General features: G+C 43.2%; 5 protein-coding genes across 8 annotated transcripts in view; 2 read left to right on the top strand and 3 right to left on the bottom strand.

Annotated features, from left to right (window-relative positions):
• Positions 1 to 5,017: 5,017 nt before the first annotated feature.
• Positions 5,018 to 5,784, bottom strand: H257_13250 (hypothetical protein). Its single transcript, XM_009840714.1, has 3 exons — positions 5,499 to 5,784; positions 5,279 to 5,443; positions 5,018 to 5,231 (listed from the first exon to the last, which is right to left on the bottom strand). The coding sequence occupies exons 1-3, from the start codon at positions 5,765 to 5,767 to the stop codon at positions 5,126 to 5,128; spliced, it is 540 nt and encodes a 179-aa protein (XP_009839016.1). The 5' UTR covers positions 5,768 to 5,784; the 3' UTR covers positions 5,018 to 5,125.
• A 733-nt stretch (positions 5,785 to 6,517) lies between these two features.
• On the bottom strand, positions 6,518 to 10,204 carry H257_13249. Of its 2 annotated transcripts, XM_009840713.1 has the most exons (6): positions 9,508 to 10,204; positions 8,217 to 8,309; positions 8,027 to 8,131; positions 7,532 to 7,660; positions 7,229 to 7,451; positions 6,518 to 6,931 (listed from the first exon to the last, which is right to left on the bottom strand). In XM_009840713.1, the coding sequence occupies exons 1-6, from the start codon at positions 10,179 to 10,181 to the stop codon at positions 6,590 to 6,592; spliced, it is 1,566 nt and encodes a 521-aa protein (XP_009839015.1). In that variant the 5' UTR covers positions 10,182 to 10,204; the 3' UTR covers positions 6,518 to 6,589. The 2 variants fall into 2 exon arrangements, with proteins under 2 accessions (XP_009839015.1, XP_009839014.1); XM_009840712.1 differs by having other exon boundaries at positions 7,229 to 7,660.
• Positions 10,205 to 10,997: 793 nt separating this feature from the next.
• H257_13248 (hypothetical protein) lies at positions 10,998 to 13,749 on the bottom strand. Its single transcript, XM_009840711.1, has 8 exons — positions 13,655 to 13,749; positions 13,561 to 13,596; positions 13,395 to 13,511; positions 13,248 to 13,338; positions 12,882 to 13,165; positions 12,307 to 12,536; positions 11,310 to 11,402; positions 10,998 to 11,230 (listed from the first exon to the last, which is right to left on the bottom strand). The coding sequence occupies exons 1-8, from the start codon at positions 13,730 to 13,732 to the stop codon at positions 11,038 to 11,040; spliced, it is 1,122 nt and encodes a 373-aa protein (XP_009839013.1). The 5' UTR covers positions 13,733 to 13,749; the 3' UTR covers positions 10,998 to 11,037.
• Positions 13,750 to 16,473: 2,724 nt separating this feature from the next.
• Positions 16,474 to 19,816, top strand: H257_13247. 2 transcript variants are annotated; one of them, XM_009840710.1, is made up of 4 exons: positions 16,474 to 16,979; positions 17,318 to 17,698; positions 18,684 to 18,868; positions 19,516 to 19,816. In XM_009840710.1, the coding sequence occupies exons 1-4, from the start codon at positions 16,608 to 16,610 to the stop codon at positions 19,775 to 19,777; spliced, it is 1,200 nt and encodes a 399-aa protein (XP_009839012.1). In that variant the 5' UTR covers positions 16,474 to 16,607; the 3' UTR covers positions 19,778 to 19,816. The 2 variants fall into 2 exon arrangements, with proteins under 2 accessions (XP_009839012.1, XP_009839011.1); XM_009840709.1 differs by lacking the exon at positions 19,516 to 19,816 and having other exon boundaries at positions 18,684 to 19,109.
• Positions 19,817 to 20,575: 759 nt separating this feature from the next.
• H257_13246 overlaps positions 20,576 to 23,824 on the top strand; it is a gene marked incomplete at its 5' end in the record, with an annotated part of 4,576 nt that continues 1,327 nt past the window's right edge. The window contains 4 exons of one of the 2 annotated variants that reach the window (XM_009840708.1): positions 20,576 to 20,905; positions 20,959 to 21,342; positions 22,643 to 22,769; positions 22,830 to 22,944. In XM_009840708.1, coding sequence (XP_009839010.1) covers positions 20,576 to 20,905; positions 20,959 to 21,342; positions 22,643 to 22,769; positions 22,830 to 22,944 — 956 coding nt within the window. Of the gene's footprint in view, positions 20,906 to 20,958; positions 21,343 to 22,642; positions 22,770 to 22,829; positions 23,103 to 23,824 lie in introns of those variants that run through there. The other variant, XM_009840707.1, reaches the window with a different exon arrangement.

Below are 23,824 nucleotides of genomic sequence, written 5' to 3'. Positions count from 1 at the left end.
TACTACCTCTATGCAGTACAAGGTGTCACAGGATGGTGCAGTGATACTGTAGTACGATATTGAAGTTCAACCTGTTTTCATCTACTTGTACATACAAAGTGGCTGACGCGATAAATATATCCGACAACTACCTGATTGGTTAGAAGTAAAAGTCTCTTAGATTTCATTGGCGGATGCCTCGTCCATTTCAATACAACAACCAAGTGTCTTGGTTTATCACAGAATTGCTGACTCCTTTCCTCCCTTTACCAATTCGCTCATTTGACAAACTGCTGATTCTGCGCTACTTGTAGACCACCTGTCGGATAGGATGTAAAATTTAATTCCTGATTCATACACTTACCCTCATATTTATAGAATATTTCCTTCCGTTCGCTACCCGTCCTATATCAGAAAAATAGTTTTATCCCCCGCGCATTGTGCGAGAAGAATTCGACACTTAATGCATGCGTTCATGAGCAAAATGCGGAACTTTGGTGGGTGAATACATAGGCTAGGAATGACGACGAGGATTGGACGCGTACCAACTTGTAGACTATTACACGGCACATGTGCACATCACAACCTGCACTGTGGCAGCTAACTATAGATAGCGGCATCTCATGCGCATGTGCAGGCATGTACGCGAAAAACTACAAATTCGTCCTCCACCGTCGTCGTTTTCGTCCTCTGTACTTCACGTACTGTAGGTAAGAATGCTTGCATGCACTACCTTCGTACACATGCGGCGTACATGATCTCACAGTTTCAGCTCACCTCCATGCGTCTCTACCGAGAAATCGACCGCCTGCGCTTGGACTTTCCGCACATGTGCACAAGTGCGAGCGCAGCATCAATTTCCACATGTAACGGTTCAAAACCATTTAAAACAATTCAATACAAAGTTCTATATAAAAAGTTAATATATATATACTGTACATTAACCAGAAAAAGCAAGGTGCAAGGTGAAATAGGCAATTTTGTATGAAGCGCAAGGTGGACCACCTCGCGAATTCCATAAATAATTCTGAAATTGTATAGTTTCAATTAATTATATCTTCAAGTTTATATTGTTTATTTTTATTTTTCATGTGTCTGTCTGTTTTTGGAATTCGCAAGGCAGACCTTGCGAATTGTCCAATTTTGTCCAATCAGATACCGTGAAATCACGAAATTCGCTGCGTAGATTCATCACGCCCTGTTGCGATATATTCCTGTGATGGCGGTTGATACAAGGAGCCTTGAGATAATTGTAGGCTGTGTATGAGAGCAAGATCATGTAATGTGGTATTCAGGACTCAGTCAATTCTAACAGGTCGCATTTCACCACTTGCCTACTAACCCAATGAAATTGTTCATCCCTCATTCCACCATCCAGCCCGTGTCGGTACCGTACATCTCCCTGTCGGTGTGATCACATGGTTGCGCGGGCGGTGGTGCAAGACGTCTTGGTGGCACACTTCGCAAGTGCTAAAGTGGCGGCTTTAGCACTTTGCGATGGGTGCTACCAAGACCTCTTGCGCCACCGCGTTGGCCCACCAGAGTCACCACGACATTGCGGCCCACCCCGAGCGCATAACATAATGTTAGCTGTAAGGGGAGTACCACATTGGATATACCGTATGTTTGGGCGAAACGGCTCCCAAGAAATGAAGGATGCTACTCCTGCGCCAAATCTCAGTATTATCTCAAACGGAATAGCCCACAGCATCCACCAGAGTCTGCTGCACGCTGTGGGCTTAATCGCATTCGAATACGTGGAGTATTGCATGAGGAGTAGCTTCCTTCATTTTGTCAGGAGCAGATATTTTATGATTTTCACCTCTTCAACACCAAGTAACCAAAAACGAATTTCGACTGTATTTTTTTACAGAATGCAATGATAACTTGATCTGGAAATGGCAAGTTGGACTACAGTGGTACTTCGAATATGGCCATGTATACCGATATGATTGGCTTATTTAGACCAATCCTTAGTTTGGCCCAAATGTTCTCAATTATGATTGGGTATATTTGCAGAAACTTCGGTAGTACAAGTAAGGCCCAACGGGCATGTCGTTCACTGCACTCGGAGTATTTTTATTGTGCTTGAGAATAGTATTTTGACGATTTTAATTCAAAGTTGCAATCAAAGCAATAGGAAATCTCAGCGGCATTTCAATACAAACCACAAGTCAGATAGACTTGAAATTTGGAGCTAATCTGTTTCATACTAATATGAAGTACTTCCCAAAATTTCATCAAAATTGGAGTAATATTGATGAAGTTACGAAAATTCGGGAGCCTTTTCGCCCAAACGTACGGTAGTCCGAGTGCACTCATCAGTGCACAATTCTCTGGAGCAGCATCACACAAAGCTGTACAAAATTCAAAGTTCAAAATTGTAACCTCTTCTGTCAGTTTTGAAGCCAATCGTGTGTAAGAAACAAGGTGTGATGGACTCTGATTGGATATTAAAAAGGAGCAAGGTGGCTCACCTTGCGAATTCCATTAAGTCAACATTCGGGTACAATATCGTTCCAATACAAGGTAAGGTTTCAGAGATCTGGCAAACCGATATACACCACCGCTGTACTTCCATCCCAACACCCTCGTGTTCTCATGTATGAAGTGATCATTTTGAAGTAACGTTAGCATATTGCATAAAGGACAGACTTAGTCGACATGCGAGATGAATGCGAGTTTTCGTTCATTTCCTGCATCTCCCTGATAATCCACGAAGCATAATGAGTGAAGTTGACACTCCCAAGAAATTAAATGCCGAGGTGCGAAGTATAATGAAGCTCCACGAATCTACTTGGGATTCCACGAAGTATGACGTTACCAGATATTTTTCGAGATTAACCGCAAAATGGTGTAACGATTTAAAAGTCGCAAACGATATTTTGTGGAATGGGCTGCATAAGGGACCCCACAAATGGTACCCATGCATCATGGTGGGTGGGGAGCCCGCTGACTGCCACCGACCACAACAGTACCCCTTCTGGTTCGACTTGACGTTTTATTTATGCTGATCGACACCGTTTCCAGTGCAATGTCGGCTTGACAGTATTTCAACCAATAGAAAGCCTCATAACGTTATGTTAAATGTTAGCGATATGTTGCTGCTACTGTACGACAAGCGCCTCGTCCAATCGGATTGTTGCAAAACATACTGACCAATCAGAGTTCAATTGTTTGTCGGTCATCCAATCACGGGGCCGAATTTTGTCGTGTCTGTCTTATATGTGTTGTCTAAACCCGCTTGGGTACAAGTCACAACAGTTCCACTGTTGTTTTTCTCAGAAATCACTGCAATTTGAATTTTTACGGAGCTTTGTTTTCTCGGTCCACCTCACCTCTTTCTAGGGGTTAAGCATCGTATGTACTCACGAGGTCCCAGGTTACAGGGCTACGTCCGGATGATATAATTCCCTCATTGAAACAGTATTTCGGATCAATATAACAGTGGTACTGTTTTATATTGTTAATGAGGGAGTTACTGTATTCCCCCTCCGCCGTAATCGAGATTTACAGTTAGGTCAAGCATACATACTGTAAGAATAACCTTGACTATAGTATACGTTTACTATATTCAAGGTCAATTTGAAGTGAATCCTCACCCCAAACTTCAAATTGACAGTGCGACTTCAACCTGTTTTACATATACTAGAAACACTCGGATTTGACGCACTTTGTATCGGCGCTGATGGCGCCGAGCGACACGTTTTGGTCATTCGAGAAATGGCGTGCCGTCATGCGTGTCACCTGCAGATTTGAATTATCCAATCAGATTCAATTATAAGAATTTGAATTGTCCAATCATACAGCACAAAAATATTTGTATGTGATAATACTTTCATTTGTGGTCGCTTCATATTTAATTAAGTATTGCCGGTACCACGCTGGGTCAGTTCCTACTCGGTTCTCTGTAGGGGCATTCAAATGTAAGATAGAGCAAACATCAAGCATTTGGGTGCTGACGTGTATTTGTTACAGGTTATTAATATAAAGAGTATAAAATATTACGATGAAGTTCAAGGAGTCCATGGCCCCACACCAACAAGCAGTAGTGCGTAAATCGAAAGTTGTGCATACTCCGGAGTTCAATTGATACTACGTAGTACTACGTACTTCAAGTACTTTATACTACAGTAGTGCACCGGAGTACTACGTAATACAAGCTGTCACAGAATACAGTAGTGTTACGATACTCCGGAGAATTGAATTTGAATCTGTTTTAATTATATGTTGCATAAAAATGTTAAGAGTGCGTGCGCCTGGCAATACTTTTTTCTCAGAAAGAAAGTACTATGTTGACTGAAGTAATAAAGTACTATTTTAATAGTACTTTATTTTGGGTGACTATTAAAATAGTACCCCAAAACATTCGATAGTGCCAGAACCATTACTATTAAAATAGATTCAACTCAAGCACGGCAGATTCGAAATGCTACTTGGCACATTGTTGGGTAGTGGAGCCTTTTCCATTGGTAGCATGGTACATTTCGAAGGGTGTTGCGGCACGACGTGTCAATTCTACAGTATTGGCCACAAGGCCAAATGTATGAACACATCGCCCTTTCGAATAAACGCCAAGCCAAGAACGTTGAAAAAAGTCCCAAGTCAATAGAAAAAAGGTGTAATAGATGTTTCGGATTCTTTGACATCCTCGTAATCTCGCGTGAACTACATACACTCTCCCGAATGCATAAATTATATAATTATATATATTGGTGCTGTGGTAGGATCATTACGCAGTCCAAACGAGACTTCAGTTGTAGTTACCGGCAAGTACAGTATTGACGCCATACTCGAGGTTGAACGCATTAGAAACGGCTCGCCAAGCCTCGTTTTTGAACCCGCTGTCGGCTCGTTTGTCCGAGTAAGCTTGGACTTGTAGTTACGACGATGTTGCCATTTCGAATTGTTGTGAAAACAAAGCCGAATGACGTGTCTGGCAAAACGTACCAATATTTTCACACAAAATAGAATGTTCGTCGTTCCTTGTAAGTAAAAATAAGCAAAAAGTTGAAATTCACCGCAAAAAGGTGTAGTACGTGACTTGAATAGTGTTGATATTTTACTGTATTTAGGCGTAATGATGTAGTAGTAGTGTTCCTTGTATTAACATTTCGATAGCGTGGTAGTGGTAGTGTCGTGGAGTTTAGATGGCGGGCAAGAAGTGAGCTGTCATCAGTGTCCCCAGGAACAGCACAAACAAGATGCCAGGCGTGAAGAAGCCCCACACTGGCCACAACCCCACCGTAAACCTGCCCCCAGAGAAACCCATGAGTGGAGTTACACGGGATGACCTTACATGAGCGCGCACACGATGCCGACGACGGTGGCGGTGGGAACCATACGGGGGCAATACACACTCCATTCCAAGTCGATCTTCTTGACGTAGGGGAGCCATATGGACAAGTACAGTGTGATGCATGCATTGATCCCAAAGCACACCAGTCCAATGTTGAAGTACACCCTACAACAACAAGCCAAGACGTGAAAGTCGTTAAAGGCTCTCTACACAACGATACCGATGCACACGAGCGTCGCGAAAGGCCACACGTAACACGTCCAAGTAATACAACAGAAACCCCGCTCCAACGATCCACATCAACGCGTGGATTTTGGTGCTGACCACTTCGGCGCGGCTCGGCGGCTTGCCTTGCGCCCGCTTCTTGAGCTCCGCGATCTCCGTCTCTGCGTTCGAGTCCACGGCGGCATCTGCGACGTCACTGTCCTCAGTCTGCGGCAGACGTTGGTACGAGCTAGGCCGCGTCCGCACGCCGCCACTGGTGCTCATATGAAATCTTGGATCCAAAATCCGAAACCAAGGGCGGGATTATCCGGATATCCGGTTGTACAAAAAATAACCATATTGTGAATTCGCTATAAATTTCCAAAATTCGCCTGGTTTGTCGATATTGAATCACGCTGGAGTTCTGATTGGTTGAATATACTTGTCCTTTCTGCAAATGCCAATGAAATCCACTCAAAATTTGGATTAGCCAATAGCGTCGATTCGTGATTCGAATCGGCGGCGAGATTCAATTCGACGGGGTCTGGAAATTCATATCGAATAGCCACAATACTACGACTCTACTACACCTTTTTGCAGTTAAGTTGGACGAATGCCCGATATATTTGGTCGTGTGCCCGATATATTTGGTCGTGTGGCCGATATATTTGGTCGTATGCCCAAGCAATTGCCCGTCTGCCCGAAGAATTGTGTCGTGTGCCCCGTATATCCCCCGCTTCAGCATGTACCCAGTTATCTCCAATTGGACAGAAATAGCCAATCATCACGCGTTAATATATTTCATCCAATGAAACAAAAGTCCTGTGATGGATTTAGACCAATCAATGCGCATGCCTGAATAGTTTCCACTGTACCTGTACCGGTTTTGATCCGATTTCAATGACATTTTCAAAGTCTACTACTTGAGTACTACTAGTAATAATTAATAATAGCACGAGATTACTCGTGCAACCCTTGTCGCAACTACTACTGTGACGACGTACTACTAGTAGTTATTTGTACTCTGGAGTAGTATTCGCAATAACACCACACCACCGAACTCAGCGGGTCTAGTTAGATTTCACCGATGTCCATCATCATCATCATCTATACATCGTTGGCGGTAGTAGTACTAGCAGCATGCACTCCTACTAGTTCGTCGTCTTGCTTGTTGTGTGATGCTGGCACCAGGTACCCAATCACATCGGCCAGGTAGCAACTCATCACGTCATCAGCGTCTTCGTACATGTCTCGGCAGACGGACGCGGCCTCATGCGGCGGCAGCGATAGCACCCGCTGCGCTTCATGAGCAAGTTGCTGGAAATGTGCGCACACTTGCTTTTCACCTCGGACAAAGTACAGAGCTTGAGCTCGATTTGAAAACGGATCAATTGCACCAGACTCGAGCATGGCGGTGTCGTCGGCCAACGTCGTCGCATACTGGTACAGCTACGTCCAATCAAAATCATATAATCATATACATTGGTTGGTTTTACATCACGTGGACACTGGGCAAACTTTGTTTTTTACGCATCTAAACGGTGAAACCCACCACACAAATCAAGTAGCCAATCAAAACGAACACATCGTGCAAAAAATCTCCACTTCGGGGCGACTTCACCACGCTTTTACATACTAATATAACAAATCGATAAAGGAGTTGCCACACATATATCTCCATGTTATTTGGCAATTTTATCTCCATATTATTTCGCAAATACATGTTGGCTCATCGCCCAATAATACCTGAACCGTCGCCAGGGCCCCCAGATGCTGCAGAGCCCGCCGCTCGTTGTCCAGGGACAGAGGCGGCACCGCGTGCGCCGGCGCCGTCGCCGCCATCCGTTCAAATTCGGCGTCGGAGGACACGATCAGCCGCAGAAAACTGAGCCCTTCGCGGGTATTGACGTCGGAATGACACGTGCTGAAGCGACAGTCCATCGAGTGCACACCACTATCGTGCAAGTATCTAGGGCATATTGTATATGAATGTATATATATATATAATATATATATACGTTTGGATAATATTGATCAAGGAGTTCGTACTGGCGTTTGGCGGACGTTAGCAGGGGCGACTCGTTGGGAAGAAACGACAGGGGAATCCACACTTCGTTCGGGTTGCGGCCGTCAGCTTCGACGTTGTCCTTGACGGCAAACCCGTAATTCAACAGAAACCTATATATATATATATATATATATCAATATTTATGAGGAATATAGATTCAAACTTGGCAACTCCGCCAATTAAAACGACAGGATATATATGTATACATACATATATACATATGAATGCATCCACAACGGACAATGGAAGATTGAAATTTCGATCGAGTACACAATATATACATATGAAAAGATATATATATATATACTGTATATATTGAAAAGGAGATATTTCAAAGAGTTGTATATATATATATAGATGAATCGGTACTTCGACCGTGGAAATCCACATCCACACATGCGAATCGATATAAATATACAATATATAAATTGAAAAGGCGATATTTCAAAGATATATATATATATATATGGACAAACCTGTGGTTGCATTTCTTCCCATACGAGTCATACACTTGGGCACCTGCTGGAATTGAATGCAACGCCGTGATCGTAAACCCCATGGCCGACGCATCGTATGTCCAGCTATTATTTAGCTATTATTTACGAACCAATAAGAAGCCGTTTTCGCTGATATGACGTGGCACGCTCCCAAGCAAGCACGACGTACCACGTTTCGCGGGGACGAAAGTGGTTGAGCATGTCTGCGTATGGCACCAGAGCTGCTGTCTTGATGCCGTCAATGGTGATCCCGAAATTGCGGCTACGAGAATATATCGGGATAATAGAGAAGGATATTCTATGTGATATTTCCTGTACAGTTTCACAATGGAGCCTTTTGATCTGATTATATTGGGAATTTCTTGATAAATATTAGATTCTGACATATATAAAACTCGAATAAAACGTTGAAACATGTCCAGTCACACACACACACCACTATTCAGAGCAACGAGGCCTGTATGCAGTGACCTAGCATTATCCTAATTTACTCTCATCTCTACGAATTAGGATATGACCTAATATTAATTTGTTGGGTGACACAGGATACTATCACGGATATTTGAAATTCATATAAAATATTGAATTCTCCTAATGTTGGATCCAGACCGAGAAGTTTTTATTTTTTGCCGATTTTTTAGAAATTGCCAAAATATTGAAGATTTTGATCTTTTTTGACATCCAGACGCACCCAAACACAAATTATAAATTGGAGAATGCATCGACCCCACCAAATGTATGACAGAAGAATCGACTGAATAACGAATCGAGCCAATGAGATTGCAGGAAACCATCACCAGCCTCGAATTAATGTGTGATACCGTAATTAGTGTGAGTATATCCCCACCGGACATCGTTTTATAGATACAACATTCAGACAAATTATTGTCGATTTGATACAAATTTGGGGACGGGGTGCAATCGAATCGCGCCAACCAAACCGATCCACAATCTATCTGATTGGTTGAATTTCATTGAGAAGGTTTTGATTGGCTAATAATTTTGAGCTCATCTGAGGTAGCCAATCAAATCGATTTAAATTCCAACGAGAAACCACACCACAACACTAAATTTCACTCGAAAGCACAATATTTCTGTTCTTTTTGTGTCTTCTTTATCATACATTAAATTATGTTTAGTTTGGTCAAGATATCCAGCTACTTTATATATTATAATTGTAGGTTGGTCTAGTAATTCCAAATATGCCTTTTTAGGTGCTTCGGAACAACTAAAAACGTAAAGAAAACATCAATCGATCGATGGATTTGGCGAAAAACGTTCCAAATTGAATGGTGGGGACACGGACAATATAGTGTGCAAACTCGCATGAAATGTCTCGAGTAGTGCAGCATATTTCAAACCATCACACAAAAGAGTCATATAAACAACTGGAATACTCATACATCTACATACAGTACACCTACATACAGTACACCTACATATATATGTACTGTACCTACCTGCACACAATCATCCGGGCCCACGCAAACCGATCGAGCGTAAACCGAGAACCAAAATCAGGCACTTCGTTACAAATCGTACGGTAGTCGCGCTCGATGGCCGCCTTTCTGTCTTCGATGAGATGGAGGATGTGGGAGCCTTGCAGCCACGCGAGTTCGTGGGCGGTCCAGAAGATCGGCATGTTGGAGAGGGACGAGGGCAGGGAGTCGTAGTAGCACTTGAAGAACGAACCATTCCCAAGCTCCATGTCTGTGAGAAGGAACATCATGAGGTAGATATGCTTGGGGGCTCCGAACTCGAGGTGGAGCAGCCGTTGGCCGAGCTCAGTCGCCTTGCCCATCTCGACCGTGATGAGGCAGTTCAGAGGAATCCGCATGACCCGCTCTTTGGCCGCGAACGTATCGCGTGCGTGAACGCCGCGCACTTCTGGCGCATATGTTTCAATGCGAAGCTTGGACAACTCGGCACCGTTCGCTTCAAGCCAACGGCAGAGTCGCTCGCCGACGTCCAGCGACTCGTCGTCCTCGTCACTTCCATCTCCGTTGGCAGACAAAGTTGCAAGGGGGCTCACCACGACATCTTTCAGTGCGTCGACTTCCAGCGCCTCCTCCAAAGCAGGATCTTGTGTGTCAAGGCACAGCGCCGTCTTGAGCCGCTTTGTCGGTGATTCCATCGTCGTTGGATCGGGGAGTTCTTTAATTTCCCTGTTTTGACCAATAGCGCAAAAGAAACATTTATAGCCAATCAAATCCACGTATAATATATTATTACTGGTAGTAATACTATTCATTCAGTACTAGGGAGTACATGGTGCTATTCATGAAGTAATATTAATAATAGTAACTTCCGCATAAACTTACATCTCGAACGAAACCAAACACCGCAAGCGGTAGCCTCGTCTAGAGGCATTAACAACCCATTTGTCTTTCTCTCGTGCTGATCGCTTTGCATCATGACCAAATATCTCCATAGTATTTCGACCAGTCATGTTAACAGTAAGATACTAACGTTAGTACATTTAAGTCCTTCGTGTTGGAATAACTCTTACTACAAAGTACTCCCGAGTACTTCGAAGTACTATTTATCACATGATATCGATAGGTTGCTTCACAGAGACGTATTCATTTCTAAATAGCCATCCATGCTGCCAAAATATATCTACTGTACTGTACGTGAGCCACTGTACAGCTTACTACAACACTGCCATCGCTTACGTCAACCATGAGACCCTACTAAATTTACTATCTACCAAGAACACTTTAGTTAGACTGTTACTGTATATACGTATAGTATTGTGTGTTCTACTCCATATTTCGTCCAGCCCAGGCGCAATCATTGCTGGATCTGCCAAAATTGATATATATCGAAATTTAGGGGTATGCTTGTATTCGTTATAGCCAATCATATCACAAGCTATATTATGTTTATCCAATCAAACTGTTTTGCTTGATTTCGAAGTAGATTTCAACAATTCTCCAAAATTGGCTAATTTGGGTGAAAAGCACAATAGTATTTATATATTTAAACTACTACACTAGACTTTTCCTGGTTAGTACGGAGGCAAACAGCGAGTTGGTTCCGTGGGCCTGGCTTTGGAGGATGGCAGTGCACCGGTGCATCTCGTCGCCTGTCAAACGAACTTGGCACCCCACGTTCTGCACACATCGCCTCGCACAGATATGTCCCAGCTCGATGCACTCGTTCACATGACAATTCGACATGCTATTCCAAAATATCACGATGATTTGGTCAGAAATATATAATTTTATATATATATATATATATATACATAAAATCGTACAGGCCCGTGAAGAAGCCCCCGACAAACGCGTCCCCGGCACCCGTGGTGTCGCGAATTGTAATGTCTTGACTGGTTTGGACTGAGAACGACGCACTAGGTTTATGAAAATATGAAACGTCAAGAGTCGAGTTTTATCGTCGGAAATCACTTGTTTAAACTATTTATTGTTGTTTGTATATGATTCGAGTTTATATTTTCAGACATCACGCGACTATTGAAAATCTATATATATCGTTTGTTTCTCATAGGGCTGGTGTGGATGCCACCCCATAAAATGATGCCGTAAACCGTTTTGGCAAGTCTGCAAAACTTTCCCAAAGTCTCATATCCCATGAAGAAAATGAAGTATCTCCAAAGTTATCTGGATGCCAGTTGAATTATGGAAGAAATAGTATTCGATTTCCGATTGACATGCAAGACTTCCACGTGAACACAAACCTCCATAAAAAAAGTTGTTGAACCAAATATTATTAATTTGATACAAATTTAAGGAGGGGGTACAATCGAATCGCGCCGACCAAACCGATCCACAATCTATCTGATTGGTTGAATTTCATTGAGAAGGTTTTGATTGGGTCATAATTTTGAGCTCAACTGAGGTAGCCAATCAAATCGATTTAAATTCCAACGAAAAACCACGCCACAAGACGAAATTTCACTCGAAAGCACAATACTTCGATCCATTTTTTATGCCATAAAACACCCAAATCTCATGAAAGTTGTGGCATAAAGTTCTGAACTTTGTGGTATCCAGACGCAAAAAATCTCGAAAAATGGAATAACATTTCGATTTTTCCAACTTTTGTTGGAAAAAAACGGCCATTTTATGTCATTTTTCGTAGCATCCAGACTCGCCGTTAAACAAACATTTCAGAAATCACTCAATTCTCATTTAATATTGTTTATTTGTTCTCATTCTTGAGATAGATAGTATTATTAGGATAGGAGTTTTTTCATTTTCAGAAATCAAGCGATGCTTCAACCATGTATTTAGTACCTGAACGCAGACTGTACAATCCAAGTGGGGTTGTGGGCGTCAGTAATAACCAGCAAGACATTGGGAGCCATGGAAGTATGGGTAGCAATCTGCTGGGCAAATGCTGGCATTTGAGAGACGACTTCTGGGATATGCAATGCCGACGCCAATGCTCGGAATTCCCTGGCGTTTCCGAGAATGACGTGGCATGACGACAGGAGGGTATGCAGGCGCTCGACAACTGCTTGGTTCTACAAAGAACGCGTTGATCAGGATTTATATATATATAAAGTGTGAGTTATTTGAAATTTCCTTCGTCGGGTAGTTGAATGAACCGCCCAACAATCACCGTGTCTTGGAAATATTACATAAACCAAAGTTGAAGAGGTACCCTAGTTCCTGCGTTTTATCATTCATTTTTCTTTTTAGCCAATCATAATGTAACCTTCATTCTTTTTAGCCAATGATATTATTTTGCTCGAGTTGGTGGCGATTTCAAACAATCGCAAGTTTTCGGTGCAAAGCGCACTATATATATCGAACGTTATCTAACGTTATCTCTCGTTTGAGAGAATAAATATATAATATGTCATCACCTGAAGGAGGTTCGTGGAGGACAAGTTGAGGCAAAAGAGTTGGGTGGGTCGAAGCGTCGTCGCTGCGTATGTGACACAGTCGAATCGAGGAACGGATGACAGGCCAAATGCGACAACGTACACAATATCCACGGCCGCCAACACGTCAAGGAAGGTATCGTTGAGGGCGTAGTGGGAATGCGCTGCTCGATGCACGACCAACGTGCGCTCGTTGTCGGGTGTGATCAAGCACACGCACGTAGAGGTTGCCATGGTGGGTATGACGTGGAGGTGCATGTCAACGCCTAATAACAAGTACATGCGACGTCGTTCAAGTAGTACATGTGACGATGTTCAAGTCCGTGTAGATATGAGAATGTTCGTTGCCTTGGTTCGTAGACTCATCGTGGACGAATCGTCCGTTCGCGTCATCTCCCACGGCGCCCACAAACACCGACGACTTGGGCGGCAACAGGCACTGTACACTTCATGAGTCACTGAAGATATGGATTTGGAGAGACGACAAGTATGTACTTGGATGGTGCGGGCCGAATTGAGCGCAGACCCGCCGGTCGCGCGGGTAACTCCTGGAGACGCCAACACTTCGTCTAGCAATCGCTGCCGTCCTTCTGCAGATATATGAGCGTGAACCTACTCGGGTAGGTCAATGACAAGGGGCGAACGAGGTGACAGCACGTACGGCTTCGCCGTGCGTGAGGTCGTGCGCCGACACGAACTACAGTGCATGCACGTCGTCAAGTAACGATGATGATAGCAGCATGCCATAGCCAAACCTCGCTGGATACATGCATCAGCAAGTCGACCATAGGATTGCCAAACGCGAGAAGGCGCCGCCGCTGGTGCACTTCCATCGTTGCGTCATGACCCATCAAAATTTTAAAAAATGTCAGTACAGTATTGTGAATTCGCTATAAATTTCCAAAATTCGCCTGGTTTGTCTGATCAATATTGAATCACGCTGGAGTTCTGATTGGTTGAATATACTTGTCCTTTCTGCAAGAGCCAATCAAACCCACTCAAAAACTGGATTAGCCAATAGCGTCGATTCGTGATTCGATTCGACGGGGTCTGGAAATTCGTATCGAACGTTATTACCAATAAGGTAGCGCATCGATTTTCTGAACCATTTTTGGACCGATTTGCGTCCATTTTTTCCAAAGGACATTTTTATTGCAAAACATGAATGTCTCTTTAAAATAAACTAGTATGTAGGTTTAGCCAGCCATATAGATTTGGACTCCTCTGTAAAATTATATAATCCTCTGTTAAATTATATAATTGGATTATTACACTTGATTATTGTATGTATATGGTAATCGACATTATCCGTATCCGGATACTTGCCCAGCCACTGTCCAGATCAAAATATATACTACGTAGTACTTCGTAGTACGTTACACGGTATTGCAGACTTGAACGGCATGACCTTCCATTTAAGCTATCTAATTGGTACATAATGAAGGAATTAGATGTGGTTCAGAAAATCGATGTACTACCTTCCTGTATTCTTATATTTCAATATTGGAAGACTACCAAAACCTACACAAATGAATTTGTGCTGGCCTCGACATAAATAAGAATCAAATAAAATATGTGTTTGACCTCTCACAATTTGTTGAGGCTGTTTTTTGGACTCAACAAATCGTGGTTTTTGTGTTGCACCTTACTTCGATAGTTGATACAAATATTATTGTGCTTTACACTCGTTTTCGCTATTCACACCATAATCCTGGGCGTTTGTTACATAGACCCCAGTGTTTTAGATAATCCGCACCATGTTTTAGGATGTCAGGTTTCGTTACAGAATGTAATGATCGGGTGGTCATTTATGCAACTCCCTCGCTTTTACACATTTGAAAAGTGCAAATCGAAGTTATATCTGCTATTCTCGGGACCAAGTTGCACAATTCACTGGTCATCATAAACAACTTTTGCGTCGGAGTTCTACCCCAGCGACGTACGTATGGTGCCACATCGTAGAAAACCACGCCATCTTCTTGTTCCATCGCATAGTACATGCTGGTAGCGTGTACTACGCGATGGAAGTAATAGCCAAGGTGTTTTGGTCACTTCAGTATCACATGTGATTATTACTTCGTATTGCTCAGAGTTACAGTATTTGGCATTTATAAAACCCCAGTGAATTATTAATATTTATTCAACTTCGTAACAGCAGAAGTACCACTCTTTTACCCACGTAAAGCCGACGCCAAAACAAGTGCAAAGCACAATGAATAAGAGGTAAACCAACGATTTGGATATCACGTTCCCACCAACGTTCGTGGACGTCGTGTTTCCACTTCCAAAGAGCCCATGTCGAAAGCAAGCAAAGGGCGCGGTAAGAGTTGGTGTGCGGCGTCGATTGATCTCTTGCTCGACCACGTCCAAGAGATACTGCCTCTTGGCAGTGTAAAAGTGCAGTAGCATCGCTAGTACCGCGTGCTTCTTTGATATGCGAGGAGGGTGACCACTCTTACCAGGTCGTGAGAGAACAACATATTCTTGCTTAAAGTAATGGAAGATGTGATCAAATGCATTAGGTGTTACCGACAGTGTCTACAAATGACTGAGAAACTCGGGCCTTGTAGATGGCTTGTAGATGGTGTACCATTGACTCATCTCCTGGGATTCGTGAGTGCAACTGACTTTATGAAGTTTCGCTCTTTCAACTGTCTGAGAATTCGTAGAGCATACATGATTCGATACAGGTGCTGCCGTCGCGAGACCACAAGCACCAATGCGAGCTTCATGATATATGTAGTTATGATAACATTTTGGTGCTCGATGGCATTCAATTTTTTATCCAATGAACCTGTTACCCAATAGAATTAACGTTAGGGAAAGTTTTTTACTTGAGCGGGTTTTGGTGGCCCTAGTATCGCGTGACGTGACGAAGCACAATAATACTACGTAGTAACACATCATATCCGGACAAATATACCATACTACGTGACGAAGCACAATAATAATTCACATCATATCCGGACAAATATAGTTTGTGTCGGCGATTTGTGTAGGTTTTGGAAGTCCTCCATTGTATCTAAAATTGACATAATTCAAGTGATATTTTTGACGATACATATTGTAGTTGCCAGGTTGGCTAATTCCTTTATATTTGACGTCTCACTGGAGTCATATGTCAATTGTATTTCCACCAAACATATGATCGGATGCTAGTAGGTTCGTGTACAGTACAGTAGGTACCTGTAGTCCATCATTGTTTCATGAATCGGCCTTCCAGACATTTCCGCTCATGGACAGAAGGTTATTGCAAGTGAAGCCATCACAGCGTGAAGCCATCGCCTAACAACCACATTAATAAATTGATATCAAACCTGAAACTACCTTTGAAGTATTATTTTTCATCGTGACCTCGGTAACGTTACTGTAGAAATCTAATCCTCCCATTGCTACGAGAAGGAATGGTCGCAACATTATTTGTGGAAAAGATACAATTATCAACCAATCCCCGTACAATTAACGCTTTAGACTCCTTTCATTCGCTTTTATTATAATCATTACAACCAATCGATGTCGACCACTATGTACCCAAGTGAAGGAGAGTGAGCGCGCGACATGTATTAATCGCATGTTGGCACAGTGGCATCATTTGATCGCTTGAGAGGTGAAGCAAGAACTTCGCCGAGTCAGTCATCGGCTTCCACCAAGAGACGACGGTCACCACTGTAGCGACGAAACATCTCAGTCGTAGCACACTCTTGCATCATGCCACAAGTCACCGCTTGTCCGCCGATGGCGCAAACCCCGCCCCCTTCCAAGGACAAGGCCGCGACACGTCGGCAGTACAAGTCCCAAAAGCAACAGTACTACCGCGAACAGCAACGAGACCAAGTCGTCGCCATGCGCAAGCTCATCCACGACCTGCAAGCCGAGCGGCAGCGGCTGAGCACGCGATCCAAGTCCAAGTCGCTCTTGGCGTGGAAGGATGTCGCGGTTGCGTTGAAAGAATACGCGGACGAATCCCTCATCGAGCGCCATTCTCTCCAGGCTACACGCGAGAAACACATTCAACTATTGCTGCAGCTCAACAAGTGGATCGCCCAAGCCTCGATGGATCATCCTCAACTGTCTACTTCGGTACATTTTACTGTATCGTCACGATGATTTCGTCCTTTTATCCAAAATATTTTGGATTTTTGTCATGAATCGCCAAATCTATCTCAATCGATTCTTTGTACTCAATTTTGTATGTAGCATGATGTCCTGAGGTGATATATTGGCATCACACTAATTGAAAATCGCACACTAATTTGACGTTGAGGATGGTTGTTTCCTGCAATGTGATTGGCTAAATTCTTCTGCCGATGATTCTTCTGTAATACATTTGATTGTGTCGATCATTCATTCCCCATGTCGCTCCAGTTTAGAATAAACACCACCGTAACAATATGAAATTCGAACGTATATATACATAGGCGTACCCGTCGTCGTCGTGGTCGGCTTCCCACTTTTCGTTGGCGCGGGTGTCGTTGGTAGCACACAAAGCCTCAAGAAAGCACGGCTATGACTGGTTTACACAGATATTATATCACAACACGGATGCGCTCATGCAAACGTACCAGCTTCCGACAGTCGCGACGGCCGTGGCGCCCCACCGGGTGGCAGATCTCTTCCTAGACAGCTCCAACCTCGACTGTTTGAACGTGATTGCCCGATATGCGATGGTGTTTAACGGGCCGTTCGAACACGTCGTCGACTTGGTCAAGCAACGGGAGATTCAGTACAAAAGCTACACGGGGTACTCGAAACAAGAGCTGCATCTTAAGCGTATGACTGTAGACTATGTCGACCCAGAGGTACAGTACGTTACGACTTGTGTTGTTTATGAGAAGAAATCAGATACATACTGTATCGATTTGCACGAGTTACTTCGTACCCAATGTGTGCAGCACGTCCAGAGTATGGAGTACTTTAGTGTCGGGGGTTGAGTTGTACATACTACCATAGTTGTCGAACCCGAATTGTAATTAAATTTGAGCCTTGTATTGTGAATTTTCGCTATCAACTTGCAAAATTCGAGTGGTTTGTCGTCGAATCCATATTGATCGCGCTCTGATTGGTTGAATATATTTGTCCTTTCTGTAATAGCCAATCAAACCCACTCAAAATTGGATTAGCCAATAGCGTCGATTCGTGATTCGGCAGCGAGATATTCGATTATTCAACGGGGTCCGTAAATTCATACCGAATCTCCAATATTGAAGTATTATATCATTGATGTTGAGAGTACGTTGGTTGTACTGGTATAGTGTATATCCACGGCTTTTATTTCATGGTACAGATCAACGACAAATACGGTAGTCTATGTGGCATTGTTACATGTCACTGCTGTAGTACTTTGTGCTTTAAACTGAGTGTGTGCGATCTAGTATTTGATTACCCGTTATCCGCTGTTTGTTGTGTGCGTTGCTTTAGTATGTGAGTATTTATTTTCTACTAGTTAGTCCTTCGAATCGTCATAGTACTCACATGCGTTAGTACTTCATTTCGTGCGACAACAAAACTGACCAGTTATGTTACACTAATACAAGTAACACCCTACTTCGATGTTGAATCTTGAAGCGAGACACGTTGATTGGCCACTTGTTTCATGTTGTGGGTTTTGATTGGTCGAAATGTATATATCGATGGCCTGTCGACAAAGCCCCCAACCAACCTCTCCAATTTCACCTGTCAACTTGACAATTATAGGACCCTCCAACTACCTACTACTTGATATATATGCAAGCCAACATGCCCATTCATAGTAATATCATGTGTATGTGTACTATATAATAATAGGCTTTGGCGTCGATTTCAAGTCGAATGTCGTACGTGCTGATAAAAAACATTGGAAATGCTAAAGGCACAACGGTGTTGTATCGCGAATACAACACACTGGACCGGGCGGTGATTGTGGGGCAGTCTGTCCCTCTGGACGAAGTATTTGCGCAAACCATGTCGTTGTCCCGCAAAAGCATGAGCTGGTTGGTACTCTCTTCTTGTCGAGCGTAAATATATTTTAGAATAATACTGTAGTATTGTGTATTCTACTCATTATTTATTCTACTCATTATTTCGTCCGTTGGCGGTTGCTTGGTTGAATCAACCGCCGGACTTTCGAAATTTCGTATAAAACTGAGTTGAAGAGGTATCTTTGCGACTGCAATGCATCAATGAATGTTTTTAGCCAATCATATTGCGACCTTCATTCTTTGTAGCCAATCATACTCCTTTGCTTGATTCGTTGGCGATTTCAATAATCCCCCAAAATAGGCAATTTTGACTATAATACTTACTGTGGACAAGACAGTATATTTATTGCCCTTTCACCCAACATTTGGACTTGTGTGATTATTCGCCAAATCTATCGATCGGTTCTTTGTACTGTGAATGTTGTATGAGAAAGGTGCCCTGTGATGATCAATTGGTATCACACTACTTGAAGTCACACACTAATTCGACGTTGAGGATGGCAATCTGATTGGCTGGATCTTTCTGCCGATGATTCTTGTGTCCATTTTTCGTTGTGTCGTCGATTCATTCATTCTCTCCACTTGAATATTCGCACAACAATATACTACTACCACCACTAGTACTACTAGTAGTACTACTACACATGTATATACTGTAGGTATGTATTTGACCGGCTATCACCCACCAAGACGTTGATGCGCAACCTGTTTGTGTTCAACCACTCCGTATCTGCCACGGGCGAGTACCTTCACTTTGAAGCCGAAGCCCAACGCTGGGGCTGCGATGTCTCATCCTGGCCTGAAGCGTCCAAGCTGGACGTTTTGAGTTGCCATATTGCCAACATTGGCGCCGCAGGCATTGCAAGAACCGACATCGCCATGGCTAGCGTCCAGGATACACTCGATCAAAGGAGGCAGTAATAGTACAGTCAGTATATTGTCGATTTGCTTCAATTTTCCCAAGTTCTCGATGGTTTGTTCAACCGAGCACAAAGTATACACGTGCCGCTCAAAATCGAAAATGGATTGTAGCCAATCAGAGACAAGTAATTTCGCATCGACCAATGGGAGAGCTTCGTGCTCGCTCGACGAGATGTGGTGGTGAATCACGACTGGAAACTAAACTCGGATTGGCTGAATATCGTTGGTCTTTTTTGGAATACCCAATCAAACGCTCACAAAGTTGGATTAACCAATAGCGTCGGTTCGTGATTCGAGTTGGTGACGACATTGGATTGGATGGGGTGTCTGGAAATTTGAACCGAATCTACAATATATGACATGGTATACTGTAGTACTACAACGTCCAATTCGATCTGGTTTTCACTTTACGTATGTACTGTACCCAGTACAGAGAAATGAGCATACTATTGGTTAAAGTAGAAAATATGAAAAAAATACTATTGGTTGACGTCGGAATTTATGAATGCTCCATGGAAAAAAATAGTGTCGATACCACTGTGCGCGAGTTCCTATTGGGTTCTCTGTACTACGTAGTACAAGCTAGTACTGGTAGTTTTTTCAAATAGCTCTGATGCTTTGCCATTGGCTATTCGAAATTTCGGAGTCTCTGATTGGAAGGTCGAATGGGATATTAGCCAATTGAAACATTGCATCAGGATTTAATATCCATCAGAAATTGAAGTCATCATTATCCGGAAGCCACTTCTGTCTTATCCGGACACTTGATCCGGCTTTGGCGAGTATTTTATCGGCATCATGGGCGAGCCTGCGTTGACAATCAAGGCACAGTACCAGCAAGAGTACCGCCAGACTAAGAAGAATGAGAAGACAGCACTTCTTGCGAAGGTTGGCGAGCTGGAGAAGACGCTTGTGCGGATCCGGCGACGTCACAGTGCTACCGCCAAGCACAGCGAACGGCCAACGTCGAAGGACCTTTTGCTGCCTTGGAAAGACGTGGCAAAGGCGCTGTCCGAGTCTGCGCGAGAGGCGTTGGTACTGCAGCTCTCCCTGCGTAAAGATCTCGACTTGAATCGAGAAGTGTTCCAGCGCCTCGCAACCTGGGTCGCAAAGTCCTCACCCGTGCTGGTCGGCTTTCACTTTTTCCTTTCATTGACATCTAACGCATCAACTTATGGTAGATGAAACCTTCCATGCCGTGGGGGGTATCCAACACGTCGTTGGCGCGCATGACACTCGTCGCCCATCCCGAGGCGCGGCGGCACGGCTTGGACTGGCTCACGCAGCTCGTGTTCCACAACACAGATGCCATCTTGGACAAGTATCAGTTTCCACCAATCGACCCGACGACACGACACCATCGACCGTACTTTGATATTCTCGCCCACGCGAACGCCGACTCGAGTGTGTCCGTGGTGTGCCAATACATGAGAACATTCCACGGAGCCATCGATGATGTCGTGCGGCTAGTCTATCAAGAAGAAATCCAGCGCAAGAGCTACACTGGCATGACACCTGACGAATGTGCCAGTCGTCGCATCGATGTGGTTTGTCCCGATCCAGAGGTATTGATTGTCCTCTTTTACCCAAAATTTGGACATTTTGTGCTACTTGGCCAAATCTATCTCGATCGATTGTTTGTAGTACGAAATGTTTGTATGTAACATGGTGTTTTGTGGTGATTGGTATCACACTAATTCAAGTCACACACTACTTTGACGTTGTTGACGGTTTCCTGCAATGCGATTGGCTAAATACTTCTAGGATTTAGCCAATCGCATTGCAGGAAACCAGCAACAACGTCAAGTGTGATGTCAATTAGTGTGATACCAATCACCACAAAACACCATTCTGCTTGTGTCCACGTGGCTGTGTCGATAACATTCATGCTATCCATGTCGCTCCAGTTTAGTATAACACAACAATACTAACTACATTGTATACTACTCCAAACACTCGTCAACACTTTAAGAAAAGTTCACCATGAGGTTCCTTGCAACACCGTGCCACGATGCATGATTGGTAGAAAACAATCACTCTGAAATTTTCAGCCAATCAGTTGCAATTTTTGACATATAACTGGATAAAATCAAGTGGCTCGGAACTGTTTTCAGCCTATGGATATTTCCACTCTTTTAATTCATTTTCCATCAACACTAATACGAATTTCGACATGATTTTAAGTTCTACGAACTGCATTAATTCTCCTCGTTAAGAAACACTATTATAATAGCAATTTGAGTAAAGAAACCCCTCCATCGACGGGTCCCAAAAAGTGTCACGGAACTGCGTATACTTGTGGGGGCCACTACTGTACATTTTGAATGCCATCACTTTTTAGATATATATGTATGTAATTATATTAATATAATTTATATTATACGATTGAATTTTCATAAAAGGAAGTGTAATTTTCATATAACGCTAGAACCTATTTTCTGCATCGCTGGTTCGTTGTTTTGTTTCGTCGCAATTTTGGGACGCCATGGGTGGTGGTGGCTGTTGATTGGTTGGTAGACTTATACAATGCCACCGCCTCTTTATATATATATCTCTTTGTATATGTATATATAGTATAATATGATACTTATATTCTTCGATTCTTATGTAAAAAAGATTTATTATTTCTATATCATTAGAACCTAGTATGCATCATTGGTTCGTCTTTTTTCGTTGCATTGTGAATATTGATTGGCTGATATGCCTCGTTCGTTGGGTAGGTTGGTCGCCGTATGGACTCTGGTGCTGGTAGTTGAACGATGTATGCATTCTTCTTTATATTATATAATATTTAAATATTTAATATTTCTGAATAATTTCTTTTTTCTTCGTATGGTTGGTCACTTCTGAACCAGTGGTGGGTAGGCGGTGATGGAATTGACAGGACAACAACATCAAGAACGAGGCAGCATGTCGTACGTTCGTGTGACGACACGTGGCACGACCAGGGCGACATGCGTACTCTATCGAATGTTTGAAGGCGACCCTTCCAGTAAGTACAGATATCCCCCACAACAACTACGAAATGGCAAGCACGTGACCACTCGTTTAGGTACCCAGCCCCAGCCGAACAAGACTTCACCACATCGACGTGTGGTGGTCGGGCAGAGTGTGCCCCACGATGACAAGTTTTCCAGACATCCGATTGGGCGAAAGATGATGTCTTGGTACGTCCACTACAAATACACATTCCGAGCTTATATAATAATAGATCATGCTATTCCTGGATGGATTATGGCAAGGCCAGATGTAATGTACTATTTGACGTATGATTGGTCGAAATCGATCTCGAATCGCTCTCCCATTGGTTCATAGATAATAAAACTGGATGATCGCTGATTGGCTACTTTAGTTTTTATATCGTTTGTCTGTGACCAATCAACTGTCGCGTTGAGACTGCATCGATCGATGGGGTGTTTGCTTTTTATCATCGAATGGTTGCCAATCGGGAACCAAATAGGAGGCAAAAATTCATCATATTGTGCTTTCGAGTGAAATTTCATTGTGTTGTGGCGTGGTTTCTCGTTGGAATTTAAATCGATTTGATTGGCTACTTCAGATGAGCTCAAAATTATGAGCCAATCAAAAACCTTCTCAATGAAATTCAACCAATCAGATCGATTGTGGATCGGTTTGGTCGGCGCAACGATTCGATTGCACCCCCTCCCCAAATTTGTATCAAATCGACAATATCTCGTGATTTTTTTCATATTTTCAGTTTGTCCACCCTGTCATAGTATCCCACATTGCAAGTAAGTAGGTTATGGGATATGCACACGAGGATACGATTCCGCATGGGGAGCCTTCTAATGTATATATATGTAGGTATGTGTTTGATCAAGTGGCACCGCACTGCACTGTCCTTCGGCATGTGTATGTCGCGTACAGCGCCGTGAACCCTGTCACAGGGGACAGCGTATCCTTGGCGGAAGAAGCCAGAACGTACGGATGCAACCTGTCCAACGTTCTGTTGCCAAACCACGTGCAAGTATTCCAGCGACATTTAAATATAATGGGCGGGGCCGCCGCGACCCAGCAAAATGCTAC

The sequence above is a fragment of the Aphanomyces astaci genome (assembly GCF_000520075.1).
Source record: "Aphanomyces astaci strain APO3 unplaced genomic scaffold supercont1.47, whole genome shotgun sequence".
Classification (NCBI taxonomy): Eukaryota; Oomycota; class Saprolegniomycetes; order Saprolegniales; family Verrucalvaceae; genus Aphanomyces; species Aphanomyces astaci.
The sequence above is the reverse complement of the archived record's forward strand: the minus strand, read 5'-3'. Positions and strand labels throughout refer to the sequence as shown.

What these genes read in the sequence shown, in the direction of transcription:
- H257_13248 (XM_009840711.1), bottom strand. Translation starts at nt 13,732, where the DNA reads ATGGAAGTGCACCAGCGGCGGCGCCTTCTCGCGTTTGGCAATCCTATG. An exon ending in CCTCCACGAACCTCCTTCAG is followed by an intron (nt 12,537 to 12,881) that starts GTGATGACATAT and finishes CGTTCTTTGTAG; the next exon opens with AACCAAGCAGTTGTCGAGCG. An exon ending in GGGGGCTTCTTCACGGGCCT is followed by an intron (nt 11,231 to 11,309) that starts GTACGATTTTAT and finishes ATTTTGGAATAG; the next exon opens with CATGTCGAATTGTCATGTGA.
- H257_13250 (XM_009840714.1), bottom strand. Translation starts at nt 5,767, where the DNA reads ATGAGCACCAGTGGCGGCGTGCGGACGCGGCCTAGCTCGTACCAACGT. An exon ending in CGCGACGCTCGTGTGCATCG is followed by an intron (nt 5,444 to 5,498) that starts GTATCGTTGTGT and finishes TTGTTGTTGTAG; the next exon opens with GGTGTACTTCAACATTGGAC. An exon ending in GGCATCGTGTGCGCGCTCAT is followed by an intron (nt 5,232 to 5,278) that starts GTAAGGTCATCC and finishes CTCTGGGGGCAG; the next exon opens with GTTTACGGTGGGGTTGTGGC.
- H257_13247 (XM_009840710.1), top strand. Translation starts at nt 16,608, where the DNA reads ATGCCACAAGTCACCGCTTGTCCGCCGATGGCGCAAACCCCGCCCCCT. An exon ending in TAGACTATGTCGACCCAGAG is followed by an intron (nt 17,699 to 18,683) that starts GTACAGTACGTT and finishes ATATAATAATAG; the next exon opens with GCTTTGGCGTCGATTTCAAG. An exon ending in TCCCGCAAAAGCATGAGCTG is followed by an intron (nt 18,869 to 19,515) that starts GTTGGTACTCTC and finishes TATATACTGTAG; the next exon opens with GTATGTATTTGACCGGCTAT.
- H257_13249 (XM_009840713.1), bottom strand. Translation starts at nt 10,181, where the DNA reads ATGGAATCACCGACAAAGCGGCTCAAGACGGCGCTGTGCCTTGACACA. An exon ending in GCCCGGATGATTGTGTGCAG is followed by an intron (nt 8,310 to 9,507) that starts GTAGGTACAGTA and finishes ATATTCTCGTAG; the next exon opens with CCGCAATTTCGGGATCACCA. An exon ending in GGGCCCTGGCGACGGTTCAG is followed by an intron (nt 6,932 to 7,228) that starts GTATTATTGGGC and finishes GATTGGACGTAG; the next exon opens with CTGTACCAGTATGCGACGAC.